Below are 13,405 nucleotides of genomic sequence, written 5' to 3' on the forward strand. Positions count from 1 at the left end.
CCTCAGCCCCACCGTGGAGCTGGCTTTGGCAGTACTGACACAGCCTGGGCTGAGGGCAGTCTCTCCGGACTGGCCCAGGCTCAAGGAAAGGACAGTTCCAGGAAAAACCCTTTGCAGGTGTGTGACAGCTGTGAGGGGCTGCTCAGGGATGTGTGGGGAAGGATGTGGAATGCTCATCCTGGGATGGGGGGAGTATTGATTTAGACACCCCAGAACAATGAAAATACTGGCTGTGGGTTTCTCAGAGGTTGGTAATGCAGATAGAAGGTTAAACTTCAGAGGCTTCTGTTTATATTAAAACATGGTGGGATTTGTATATTAAGTTTGATACACACTAGGGAGGAGGGAGCAGGAGGTGGCAGTGAAAATGCTGCTGTACCCTCCTGGTGCCCCTGGCTTGTGTCTTGTCTCACAGCCTATTCTGTTTGGGGGGAAGGGAGATGGAACAGAGAGGGTGTTTTGGGGCTCAAAATTCCACAAATAGACAAGATTGGAAGTAAAGAAAATGGCTCTGTCTGGAAACCAAACAGACACCTCCTGCCTGCGACTTCTCATCACTGAGCAGCAGAAAAATAAAGTGTTTTTTCCTTTTTCCAAGCAAAGCCCAGGAAAGGAGAGCAGCACCCTGTGACCTACAGCATTCCACGTGCTGCTGTTGGCTGTGCCCCCTCTCTGAGACTGACATGCTGCTGGTACCAGAACCCAGTTTGACCAGCCCCATAAACTAAAAATCATTTCAGGGGAAAAGGTGAATGAAAAGGAAGAGATCAGTTTATTTTTTAAAGGGCCACACCCCCTCAATTAACATCAATATTGAAATTAGTTACTAGAAGCAGCAGCTGTTGCACCAACTAGCCAACCTTATTTGAAGAGCAAGTAACACAGCTGTAGTTTATAACACATCAGTTAAACCCCAGTTAACTTTTATAATTATTTATACCACTCATTGCAGCATTGCAATTGTCCAGCTAATCACCACACATCACAGTAACTGAAATTTAAACATTTATTGGCAGAAATGACTATAAATAGTTATCAGTAGCTGTCCTCATGTGTTACACCTGACCCCTCAGACCAGAATTCTGACTTCACCTGTAGATTAACATACACTAATGTACATTACAAAAATCAATTGATGATGGTAATGAAATATTCTAATTAGGCATCAATAGCCAAATACTGCCTGCATGCACCCCAAATGGTCACTTACCTGAACCACTGGGACACATCAGGGGAGCTGGCCCAGCCAATTAAAACAGCTACCTATCTATAAATAACTTCCACCATATGTTGTCATTAGCTATTTCTACCAATTACAATTCCCAATTAGTGAATGCTACACACCATGCATCACCAGTTATTACTGTTAAAGTCTCATTAACATGCAGTATTCTATAGAGCTGTTAAAGCCAATCTCCAATACCAATTTGTCTGGTACCTTTTCACCATAGCCTGCCATAATTTTTAATACTAAAGACTGTTAAAATTTTGTTCTTAGTCAAGACTCATTACCATATAGCACAATTTCTTATTACTACTAATTGGCTTAAATATAGTATTTTAATTGGTGATTTTTAAACACCATATTATGCTACTCTAATACATTACACTAATATAATTAATTACATCAGTTATTCTGAGAGCATTGTTGTTATTTGCTAATTACTATTATTGCAGGGAGGGGCAAACTGGAGACAAAATACAGTTGACCAAGTTTGGCTGAAGGCCTGAGCAATTTTTTGGCTATATTTCATTTTTTTAAAAGTGCTGTTAGCACTGGTATTGTACCCCCCTACAATAAAACTGTTTCCTTACTCTGACATAACAAGCTTCTATTTCCCTCCTAGATGGAGTTTCTAAGGACCTGAAGTAAGACCATGTTTAGTGGACAGTGTTTGGTAAGGAGCTAATTAAAATATAAACCAACTTTGGACAGCCATCATCATTTCAATATGCAGAGGCACAGTGTGGCTGTCTTGAGAGGGAAACTGGAATTACAGAATTCCTCTCACAAAATGCCCACAACACCCCAAAGGCTGCACTCACCTGTAGTGGGGAGGAGGCAGCTGCTGGATCACATCGTGGATCTTAACCAGCCTTTCCTCATCTGTAGCAGCAGAAACAGCATCCTGGAATGAGGCAGGAAAAGATTCAGCTGCAAATAAATCCCAAACCTTGGCAGTCAGGTGGGTTTTGTAGCTCTTCTCCCCTTAGGTAGGGGGGGTCTGTCTTGGGGACTGAGCAGCATATGGATCATGTAAGGAAGGGCAAGGAAGTCATGAGCTGGGGCATGTTAATGGCACAGAGAATTTCTGCAGAAGACATTCAGCTCAGAGCAGCATTTGCTTCCAATCCCATTCCTGGGAAATGGCAAAGCATGGGAGTTGTGCCAGGGACCATCTGCTGTGGCCCCACAAGTGGAACCAACACAGTGTGGCAGAGGGGACAAAGGCACCTCTGAGTGACTTAAAGGGGACACAGAAAAGGCCCCTCAGACCCCAGGGCACTGCCAGCCCCTCCTGGAATGGCAGGGTGGAATCAGGAGTGTGGGCAGCACAGTGCCAGGCTGGCAATTCTGGTGACACAGCCTTCTGATGGCTCTAACAACCCCAAGTGAGGCAGAGCAGACAGAGAGGGAAGTGTGTGGAAGGCAGGTCCAGCTTCCAGGATTTCTCTGCTCTACCAGCTGAAGGCCCACTGCAGGGGGAAGTGCCCCACATGTGGCTCACACTCACAGAGAACTTCTCGTAGAGCTGGTAGGTGAGCAGGGGGTTGGGCAGCTCTCGGAAGTACAGCTTGCACAGGGAGCCCACACAGTGGATGTCCTGGATGTAAATGTCCTTGGTCAGGTCAGGAATCTGCTCGGAGTCAAACTCGTGGCTGGCAATGAGAACGGAGAAATGGGTAAAGGGCTCTGAGGAGGAGGAATGAAATCAAACCCAGCACAAATTACAGCAAGGCTTTCCTGATTTACAGGAAAAAATAAACACTTAGTCACCAAAACCACATGACCCACGACTGTGGGGCAGCCAGTGGGGATATTTTTCAAAAAAGAGACTTTTCCTTTTTCTAATAAAGCATTTTCAGTTAATTTTACAACCAACTGGCTGCAATCCCTTTTGCTGCATCAGGGCTTTTTGCAAAGTCTCCAGAGAACATCTTCCAAGCCCACAAGTTTAACTCCCAAGGGCTGTGACTGGGATTGCCCATAGGAACGATGAGAGCTGCTGTCCCCCTGCATTTCAAAGGCCTGCAAATGGCAATGATAGAGTCCTGCCAGCATCACTTCCATCAGCAGCACATGGAAACCAGTGAGTGCAGGAATTCCTGGGGGATGAGCTGGTGAGCTGAGCCTGCCTCTGCTACAGGGAGAAGACAGCCAGGAACCACATGAAGAAAACCCCATAGCACTCCCTTGGTTTTCAGAGAGAGAAAAAGACCCAATCACCAATGTTTATGAAATAAAAGCTGAGCTCAGAAGGTTGAGGGCTGCCTTGCTGCTGGCATATATGCTGGGCAGTGCTGTTTCCAATTAGCCATGAGAGCTGTGAGCCAGGCCCTGGGAGCTGCAGAACCTTGGGGTCCCTGCCAGAGCCTTTAGGCTGCTCACAGCCATGGGACTCATCCTGCCAGCACTGCAACCACAGGGAGTGGGCTGGGTGCACTGCCCCATCCCTGTCCCTGTCCTGTCCCCCACCCAAAGCTGGCAGGTTGTGCCCAGAGGGTCACACAACCCCTGAGCTCACCCTGCCTGAGGAGCAGAACATACCCAGGGCTCCAGGTGTGTTTGTAGCTGAGCCCTCCTGCAATCAGGATGGACTCCTTCCATCCCTGGACATGGACACTGCTCATGGGAAGCCTTTCACTCCCACCAGACAAGGGGCAGGAGTGCTCCCCACCTTCTGAGGGTGAACAGCCCATCCCTTCCTCACCCTGAGGACGGCAGAGGAGGAAAGGAAGCATTCAATTTTCCACATGCCCAGTGTCCAGCAACACCACTTCCACAGGCACCTTCTGACTCATCCCTTGCTCACATCTAGGACAAAAACTCAGCTCTGCAGAAAAGCCCAGGAAAGCACCAGCCCACCCCACACAGACACACTCAGTCCTGGCTCAAACTCCCTGCCCATATCCTGCCCTACTCCAGTGGTTTTTCCTAGGAATAAAGCTCACACTCTGTCAAATGCTCCCTTGCAGAAGTGAATATGGAGGGAAGAGAGGAGTGCCCCAGCACATTCAACCCTCCTCCTGTCTGCACTGGCTGTTTCCAGAGCTACATGTTATTCCTTCTGACCCAAAGGAAGATTCTGTTAGGTGAAGAACAACTGCACAGCTTCTCAAAAAGAGCCAGGATACCAGGATCCAGGGATCAACACCTCAAATCAACAGTGGCTCTTTGCCCACCTGTCAAATAAAGGCAGCTACTGCCCTATTGGAGAGCCAACATCTGTTCCATGGAAATCTCCCATGTGGAATAAATTCTCTAACCTTCTCTCCAACCACAAAGCCCTTTAAATCCAGGAGATCCAGATCTTCTATGGGAAATCTAAGCACAGTGATTCATTTCTAAGGATACTGCAGCCCCAGCTTTGGAATGAGCCTGATGCCCTGTTTATACAGCTGGGAACTGCAGCAAGATGTGTCTTATGTTCATCAAACACTCAAAATCTGTAAGGATTTACATGAACAGGACAGTGTCAATGAGTTATGCCATGTACTCCCTTCCTTTTGTCTTTGGAACATCTCAGAAACCTGGAAAACAGGCTGTCACTTCATTCTCTGCACTACAACAGGGAATGATGCCATTACAATTTTAGAAAACCATTTTTAAAGCACCTTGATACACAATGAAGGAGAAAGTGGTCTGGGTAACACAAAGGAAAAAAATGGACTAGGGCAGAGATTAGATGGATGGTCCAGCACAAGGCAAAATAGGGAATAAAGGAATATAACTGAAGCAATGGCAAATGTTTTATTCAGTCACAGCTCCAGTCAGAGCCTTTAGATCCTGCATATAAAAACCTTGGGACCAGATTCTTTAAATGGGACTTGCTGGGATAAGAAACAGGATTAATCTGAACCAGAACAACCCCATCCATCCAAGGGTTTGAACAGTCACTGTACCAGCTCAAACCTGCCCACTGAACTGGGGGACAGTGGTACAAAAAAGGTACTCTGCCCATGGCAAATAGCCCTGTGCTGCCCTGGCCTGGCCCTGGGCCCAGGAGCAGTGCTGGTGAGTCCCATCCACCCAGCACATCAATGCTGCACAGCACAGCACTCTGCACCAAACCACAGGAGGACAACAGCCTCATGAAAGAGGAAAGGAAGTTTGCTGTGGTGGGAACAGCTCCTAACCAGAACACTCCTGGCCCTTCCCTGTGCAGCACAGCAATGCCCCCACCAGACTCAGGCACACATCCTTTGCACATTCCCAATTTACTGCTGGTAAGCCAGGAGCCCAAGGCAGCAGGGAGAAACACTGGCTGCTCCAAAGGGCTCCTGGAGAGAGAAAGAACAGAAATGGAAGATGGCAGCACAGTGATACCAGGATCCTGGTACTTTATCCTGAAGGAAAGCTTCGTGCAGGAGGGATGTGCAGAGGAAGGCCAGGCTGTGCCCTGCCCCCCCTACTATAAATGATGCCTGTACTTAAGTAAAGAGGCCATAAAAAGAAAGAAATAACTTTCATTCCATTGCTTGCCTTTCTATTTTATGCAGTGTGGAAACAGCCTTGGGTTATGTCAGTTGGGTACAGCACAAGCTGTGTGCGACTGATTCAGTTCCAGAGCTGGAAGCACCAGAAGCAGGGATGCTGGTTGGGACGTGACAGCACACAATGCTATCAGTGCTGCTCCCAGGATGCCAGTGTATTGGAAAAAAGGCTCCCAATATTACCAGTTAGATTGTGCCTGGGCCAGTCTGACCCTCGCTGCTGGGCCAAAGGAAGCAACTGCGGTGTGTCACCCCAGAGATACCTTGGCTTGCTGGTGGTTGCAGCTGGGCACTGAACAAGTCCAGGCTTGTTAGGACCCCGTTTACCTCAGGAGGAATAGCTTCAGGTGATGGTGAAGAGAAAAAGGAGAGGATTCTGCTGGAGGGTTTAATGTCCAGAGGTTTATTCCATGGTTACAGAGGTCTGAACGTGAGGAACTGCTCCAACAGAATCCCGGCCGCATGCTCTGATCACCTTTTTAAGCTCAGGGACAGGGGGAGGGGAGGTACAGGTGAGCCACCAACCAGGTGAGAGGGGCAGGGTCTCAGGGGAAGATGACACCCAGACAGGCCAATGACCTCTGGGCATAGGGGCATCCTTTGAACTTGACCAACCACACGACGCCTTGCTGGAATGTTCAGCCTGATTGACAGGACTCACTCAGCATGGGGGCAAGGGGGAAGGGAGAGAGGCACAGGCACACCTGGGGGAATGACCTGGAAGGCCAAAATGGGACATTACAGCACACCACAACACCAGTGCATGATAACAAAAGGTTTATTGCATCTTACCGCAGCTTCTGGATGTTGGAGGCGATCCCGGAGAGGCGGTAGATGCCATCCACGATGCCGTGCTTCTCGATGAACTCCGTGCAGCTCTTGAGCACCTGGGGCACTGAACAACAACAGCATGGTTAGCACAGACCTGCTTCAGGCTGTGCCCTTGGCAGCTGCCAGAAACTGCCCCCATCTGGGCCCTGGCTACAGTTCCTCCTTAGGAAGAAAGCCTGTAGGAAATGTAACTTCAGGAGTCCACGTGGAAACTGGTCAGAGGTGTTCCTGCTTCAACAAGGGAATGCCAGAATATGAATCAGGTCAAAAAAAGCCAGTTCTGGTCAGAGACAGTGAAGGTTCCATGGCAACTCCCATGGGAACTGTGGTGTGAAATCCCATTCCAGAAGAGCTGGAACAAATACTTTCAAATCTATACAGAATTAACCTATCCTGCTTGGTTCAAGGAAATATACACATCAGGGAGATGCTACTTTTGGCAGCACAGAAAGGAGAGCTTTTACAACTGATAATTTCATCTAAAATGTCTGCCAGAGCATGGCTGGATATGGAGAGCTTCACAGCATCCCACACCCCCAGAAAGTGCAGACAGAGCAGGGCATGACAGAATGGAAAAATCAGCCCAGGGGATATAATGAGGTGTCAAGTTAATACTGCAGCCGCTTCACCACCCCATTCCTTCCAGCTGGCTTCCCAGGCTCATGCACATCCAGTGCTGGAGCTGTGTGTCCATCCATGAGGAGAAGCAAATCACTGGATTTACAATAGACACTAAAACTGCCCTGAACACAGAGAGAAAACCAGGACGGAGCTCCTGTGAGCATCAGCAAACCTTGATGGGAAAAGCTGGGATCCCTGTGCATCCCCCTGGCAGCCAGCCCTTTGCAGCAGCTCCTGTGCTGATCTCAGTGTGTTCTTTAGATGCCAGCTCTGAGCAGTGCACACGTGACACCGATGCTGAGCAGGTCATGTGGCAAATCCCCTTACACCACAGCAAATGCCATCTGCCAGGCACTGTGCTCCCCAGTGCTGCTGCACCTGGATGCTCCCCCCGGCCTCCAAGGGCTGCTTCCCCAGCCTGCAGCCAACCCTCAGAGCTGGAGGAAAGGCTCATTTCACACGGCTCCCTGGCAATCAGCAGGGGTATCCAGGACAAGGATACCCCTGTCTGTTGCATGCTGGAGCACAGGACACAGGGAAAGCTGTAAATCCTGCAGCACATCAGCCACAGGCTCAGCAGGAGCAGATTAGAGCCTGCACCTGGGATGCTCCAAGGCACCTAGAGACAGCCAGAACTGAGCCAGCCAGGCTCCAGTGTTACATTCCCAGGGATGAGCAGGGCAGATTTTGAGGCAAGCAGAGCCCTTGTACATTAAGCCAAGAGCCTTGGGAACCAAGTGCTGCTTTTTGGGGAACAAAAACCAGTGGAGGTGAAGCCCTGGGCTACCTCAGCATCAGGGAGCTCCAAAGAAGACCACAGCTGATGGAACCAACAGACACACCCTGAACCTGGGAAAGGCAAGAGGTTCTCAGAGAACACACACCCAGGGCACGCTGGGTACACGTCCATCAGTCACCCACAAGGACAGATCCGAGCAGAGCAGGTGGAACACGAGGCCTGAAATTCTCATAGTGTCTCAAAAACACTTCTGGAGGACAACACTTAAGCCTTTATTCAAAAAGATTCAACACCTCTTGGAAGAGGAAGTTTTTAAGGCTGGAAATGGACAGGGAAGGAGTTCTGTTCTACTCAAGCAGTGGCCAGAAAGGGCTGAAGTGTGAATTGCATGGCACTAGGGCACTGGGAGATGAGTGGGGCCCAGGTGTGACCTGTGCAGGGCAGCAGAGGGGGCACAGCTCCATCCTGTGCAGCACAGGACAAGGACAGGGCTCTGTGTGCTGACACAGCCAGTGGTGTTTGTCCTCTGTGGGAGAGGAAACCCCAGAGTGCCAGACAGACCTGCCCCAATCCCCCGTGGGATGTCCCTGCACGTCTGTCCCACAGCCACCCCTGACAATGGGTGACCTGCACAGGGCCCGGCCCCCACAGCAGCATTTCCTGCATGCAAGGGTCCCAGAGGAATGGGCAAAGGAGTTTTCCCAAGCTTGGAAGTGCTGGGACAAGATCTGCTAAAGCTGCAAATCCCAAAGACATTAATGATCCATACTGCAACCACAGGAGGGGTCCCCTGGAACCACAGAGCCTGCTAAATAAGTAAATCAAGATGCAAATAAATAAACAGGCAAATAAATCAAGAAGCAAACACAGCAAGAGGCAGAGAAATAACCAGCACTTGCCCTGCCTGCCCCATTTCCAGCAGGAACCCTGACAGTGGAGCAGGGCAGGAGAACCCAAGGGAAGGCAGGGCTGCAGCACCAATGCTCTGCCTCAAGTTCTCTTCTGTCATGGAAGAGCCTGGGCACAGTTAGAGCAATTAACATTCCCTGAAAAGCTCCCAGCAGCCTTGTTCCAAGCATCTCCTCAGCTGGTTACCAGGACGATCTGTTCTTTAAGCTAAATATACCATACCAGCACCACGGATATTTTGGGGGAATTCTGCAGGGTTGGAGAAGGGACTGAAATTCAAGTAGGGCTAAAATTGTACCTGAGGGGCCTCTGCTGGAATGGTGACTTCATTTTTCAGATTTCTGAACAAAGATGACACCTGGCCGTTGGGTGTGTGTTTAACCTCCCTCTGCCCTTTGAATCCCCAGCCCTTTAATTCTCATTTTAGAGATGTACATGCACACATGGAGGGTAATTCTCATTTTATAGATGTACATGCACACATGGAGGGTAATTCTCATTTTATAGATGTACATGCACACATGGAGGGAACAGTGACTGCTCCCTCAGAAGGAGAAGGCAGGATGGCAGCACAAGCCAAGACTTAATTTTGCAAATGTCAAGTGTGCCCAGGCCAACACCTACAGCAGCTTCTGACACCACACTGTGACTTTTTCAGGTACCGTGTCCATCTGCTGCAGAAATCCCTCCCCTGCAGGTGAACTTCCCAGTTCAGGAATTGATTTTGGCTTCTAGATCCCAAACCACAGCCCACATCTGAACCAGACAGGTACCTCAGCCTCATCTCAGCAGGGAACCAAAGGAGATTTCCTCTCACAGGATGCACCAGCAGCAACACTAAAGTTCTGTTATTGGCAGTTAATTACTGTGGTTTCCTGCAATTACCACAGCCAGACTCCATGAACACGAGGTTTGCATGAAGAGCCATCAGGGCCCACCTGGGTCAGCACCTGGCTCCTGGCAATGCCCAGGAGCTTTGGCAAAGGCAGGAGGAGGGAGCAAGTGACACTCAGTGCATTCCTGCAGCCCCATGCAGGGAACTGGCTCAGGGAACCTCTGAGCCCAGCACTGGGGCCTGGCTTACCCAGCCAAGCACACAGCCCTTCCCAGTGCCACATTCCCAGGCAAGTGACAAAAATCACTGATCCCCAGTGGGATTTTAGTCCTTCTCTGAGCTGTGGGGTCTTCAGCCAGGGACTCCAGAAAAGCTCCCAGCAGTGCAGTCACTGCCTCAGTGCAGGCAGCTAAAATGCAGTGCCAGGAGCCGCCTGGAACACCCAGCTCTGCATGGACACTGCACTCCCCTCCCTCTGAAACAACCCCTCCCTCCTTCCCTCCAACATCTCCAACACCAGGTGCTGCCAGGAGACAAAATGCAAAGGGCTGGAAACGTGGATGCCTCACCAAAGGGGACCCCAGCACATTTCATCATCACAGCAGCCAAAGGAATTAATTCAAGTCCTTCCAGAGCATCTCACAGCTGGTTTGAAAGGTTTATTGCAGCTCTGAGAGCTTGTTAACTGCTTAATTCTCTGCCATTAAGAGGAAAAAGAAGTTCTATGGTTTTCATTCTGAAAAACATTTTGATTCATCCTCACACGAGGCGCATTTCCTTTCCTATCATCATCTTGATGGGTGGGGTTTTCTTTTTCAATATTTTGTAATGTTCCCTCCCTGGGCTTTGAGAGGCTTGTTTGTGTTGTGTTTTATTTTATTTTATTTTCTTAGCACGTTACTGGAACCAGAAGTGTTTGTTCAGCCCAGGGCATGAGGCCTCCCACCAAGCCCCCCTCTGGCACTGGCATTTTCCCAAAATACACCAGTGGGGTGCAGGTCCCACAGGGCAGGCCTTGGGGCTGGACAATGGCCCAGAGCACCTGGGCTGCTGCTCCTCACTGAATTCCACACATAGCAAACCCACAAGGGAGCATGGAAAACAGGCTGCCCCCAGCTCTGCCTCAGCAGTCACAACCAGCATGCAGTGCCAGCAGACTTGAGGCACACACTGAAAATCCAGACCCGAGTAACAGAAGGTTAAAGGCTGTTTTGAGCCACCAGCATAGAAACTGGAACAATCAGAATTCAGATAAAATGCAGGTGGAGAGGCTCAGCCCTGGGTGTCCAGGCTGCCTTTGGGAACAGCTGGGAAGGACAGGCAGGGGAAAAGCCAGCACAGGACACACACCCAGCACAGCACAAATGCTGCCACTGCAGCAGGATGAGCCCCTTTCTTGGAATTCTGTGCCCAGCCAAGACTGACAACTTCCAAATATCTGGAACTAGCCACATAAATCCCAACTCCCCTGCCATTAATGAGGAATTATGTAAAAACAGGGAATGTCCCCTCTTTGAGAAATACGGTTGCTTTTACTCCAATAATTTCCTATTTTAACTCAATTTTAGAACCATTAAGGTTGGAAAAGACCTCTAAGATCATCAAGGCCATTTTCCAAAAAACTGTCCAAATATTTCCTTAAAAAATAAAAAAAAAAAAAAAGCAAAAACCCTGTAATATTTCAGCCTGTGACTTTTAAACTTCTCATTTCTGGAGCTCTTCCCTCCACCTTAGTTACACAAAGGTGTGAAGCAGCAGAGGAGAGAGATTAAGGACTTTCTCTTTATTGTGGCATGAGGAGCTGTGTGTCATCCTGTGGGATCTCAGCACCTCAGGACTGATGTGCAGAGTGGCCAAGATCACCCTTGGGGGGCTCGGGAGTCCTGGAATGTTGCCAGAAGTGTCTGGTGGCTGGACTTTGATCCTGCACGGGAGACGACATCTGTATGAGGATGGGAGGATTTCACTGGGTGAATGGTGAAGGGATGGGTTAATTAGCGTGTGAGACACAGGGTTTAGGATTTCTGTACAGGGGGGTCTAAAGAAGTAAGATGGAGGAATTGGGGCGTGTCCTGTCCTTCTTCTTCTTCTTCTTGGCCTCCATCTTCTGTGGTGATGTTGGCACTTTGGGATTGGTTATTACTAAAAGTGCACTGGTTAATAAGGGTAAAAGGTATTGGGGAAAAAATGATAAATATTGTATATGTAATTTCGAGTATAAAGATAGGTGACCACCCTGGGGGCTCTCAGTGTGCTCATGGCTGGCTGCTGTGCAGACTCTGTCGGGCCAAGAGAAAATCTTTTAGATAAACAATTAATAAACACCCAGACAGAGAAAAGATCTGAAGCCTCTTCTCATCCTTTGAAGCGCGGGCTGCCCAAGGCCACCCCGGGCCTTTCCAGGTCACCCAAACAACCGAGAAACCGACATCATCCAACATTGTACCTGCATGTGCCATTCCACAGGATCACTGACCTCACCAGCCCCTGCACATTCAGAAAAACATCCAGCTTTAGAAGACTCTCTTGTCAGGACTCTTGTCTCACTCCTAAATCTCTGTCCTCATGGTTGAGCCACCAAGAGAAATACAAGACCAACCAAACAGAGACTTTCCTTCCTTTCCAAGGTGCTCAAGGCCATGTTGGATGGGGTTTGGAACAACCTGGTCTAGTGGAAGGAGGCCTTGCCTTGCAGGTGTGACTGGGTGGGATTTGAGGTCCCTTCCAACCCAAACCAGCCTGGGATTCCATGATTCCTCTCTCCCTGGCCCTCATTCCCAGGCTGTGAGCCACACTGATGTTCTCCACACTGGTGATGAGCTGTGTAAAGTCCAAGCTGCCCCAGAGCCTTGTGCCAGGCACACAGCTCTGAGCTGGAGTGGGACTTTTGCACTTGGCAGAGTGCAGCAACAGCAGAGCACAAGCCCTGAGCTGGATCCCTGAGCCAGCACTGGACTCTGCTTCCTCAGCTGCATTTCTTTTATGGCAGCTCGGGCAGGACTGTGGAAAGCAAAGTGCAAAGTTCAGGTGTGGGGAGCAGAAATCCCCTGGGCTGCAGCAGTCAGGGCAGGTCACCAGCCACATCTGCCAGGTCCTGCAGATGAGCAACATTCCAGCCTGGAACCAGGGGATCCTCCCTGCCCACCACCCATGATGGGGATGCTGTACAGCCAACCAACCCCTACTGCAGGCTGCACCCACCCACTTCCCAGGGTTTCATTGGTTTCAACACAAAAATCACAGAATCATTAAGCTGGAAAAGCCTCTAAGATTGAGTCCAACTGCTCTCCCAGCACTGCCATGGCTGAACCATGTCCCCAAGTGCCACAAGCCCAGAGCTTTTAAATCCCTGGGCAGCCTAAGCAGTTCCAATGCTTGACAGCTCCTTCAGTGAAGGAATTTTTCCTAATACCCAACAAGACACTGCTAATACTCAGATTTGGCCAGTGTGCTGGAGCTCTTTTGTTTAGACCAACTTCACTCCCTCCAATAAATTGAGGGGGGTGGAAGCTCTCCCCATGCTAAGAGCAGCAGGATAAGAGCACAAGCAATTCCTGTACTGACTGTGACATTTTTCCTCATGTTTGTTCCCCCCACAGCTGTAGTGTTTCGAAATGCAAATTAATTTTCAACTCTCAGCTGTCCTCAGGGTCACTCAAGCACAAAGAATCCTCTCCTCACAGCTGCAGGCAGGGCAAGGGAGAAGGGGAGAGACAAACTGGGTCTTTTTTAGCAGCCAAGGCTTGTGTTCCCTG

At 49.4% G+C, this 13,405-nt stretch overlaps 1 protein-coding gene across 6 annotated transcripts in view; it reads right to left on the minus strand.

Annotated features, from left to right (window-relative positions):
* ARHGAP32 (Rho GTPase activating protein 32) overlaps positions 1-13,405 on the minus strand; it is a 247,282-nt gene that overhangs the window by 16,064 nt on the left and 217,813 nt on the right. For all 6 annotated transcript variants that reach the window (XM_063178517.1, XM_063178514.1, XM_063178516.1 and 3 more), the window contains 3 exons: positions 6,508-6,610; positions 2,736-2,880; positions 2,047-2,129 (listed from right to left, as the gene is read on the minus strand). In XM_063178517.1, the coding sequence (XP_063034587.1) occupies positions 2,047-2,129; positions 2,736-2,880; positions 6,508-6,610 (331 nt within the window). The remainder of the gene's footprint in view (positions 1-2,046; positions 2,130-2,735; positions 2,881-6,507; positions 6,611-13,405) is intronic.

The sequence above is a fragment of the Melospiza melodia genome, chromosome 29 (genome assembly GCF_035770615.1).
Source record: "Melospiza melodia melodia isolate bMelMel2 chromosome 29, bMelMel2.pri, whole genome shotgun sequence".
NCBI lineage: Eukaryota > Metazoa > Chordata > Aves > Passeriformes > Passerellidae > Melospiza > Melospiza melodia.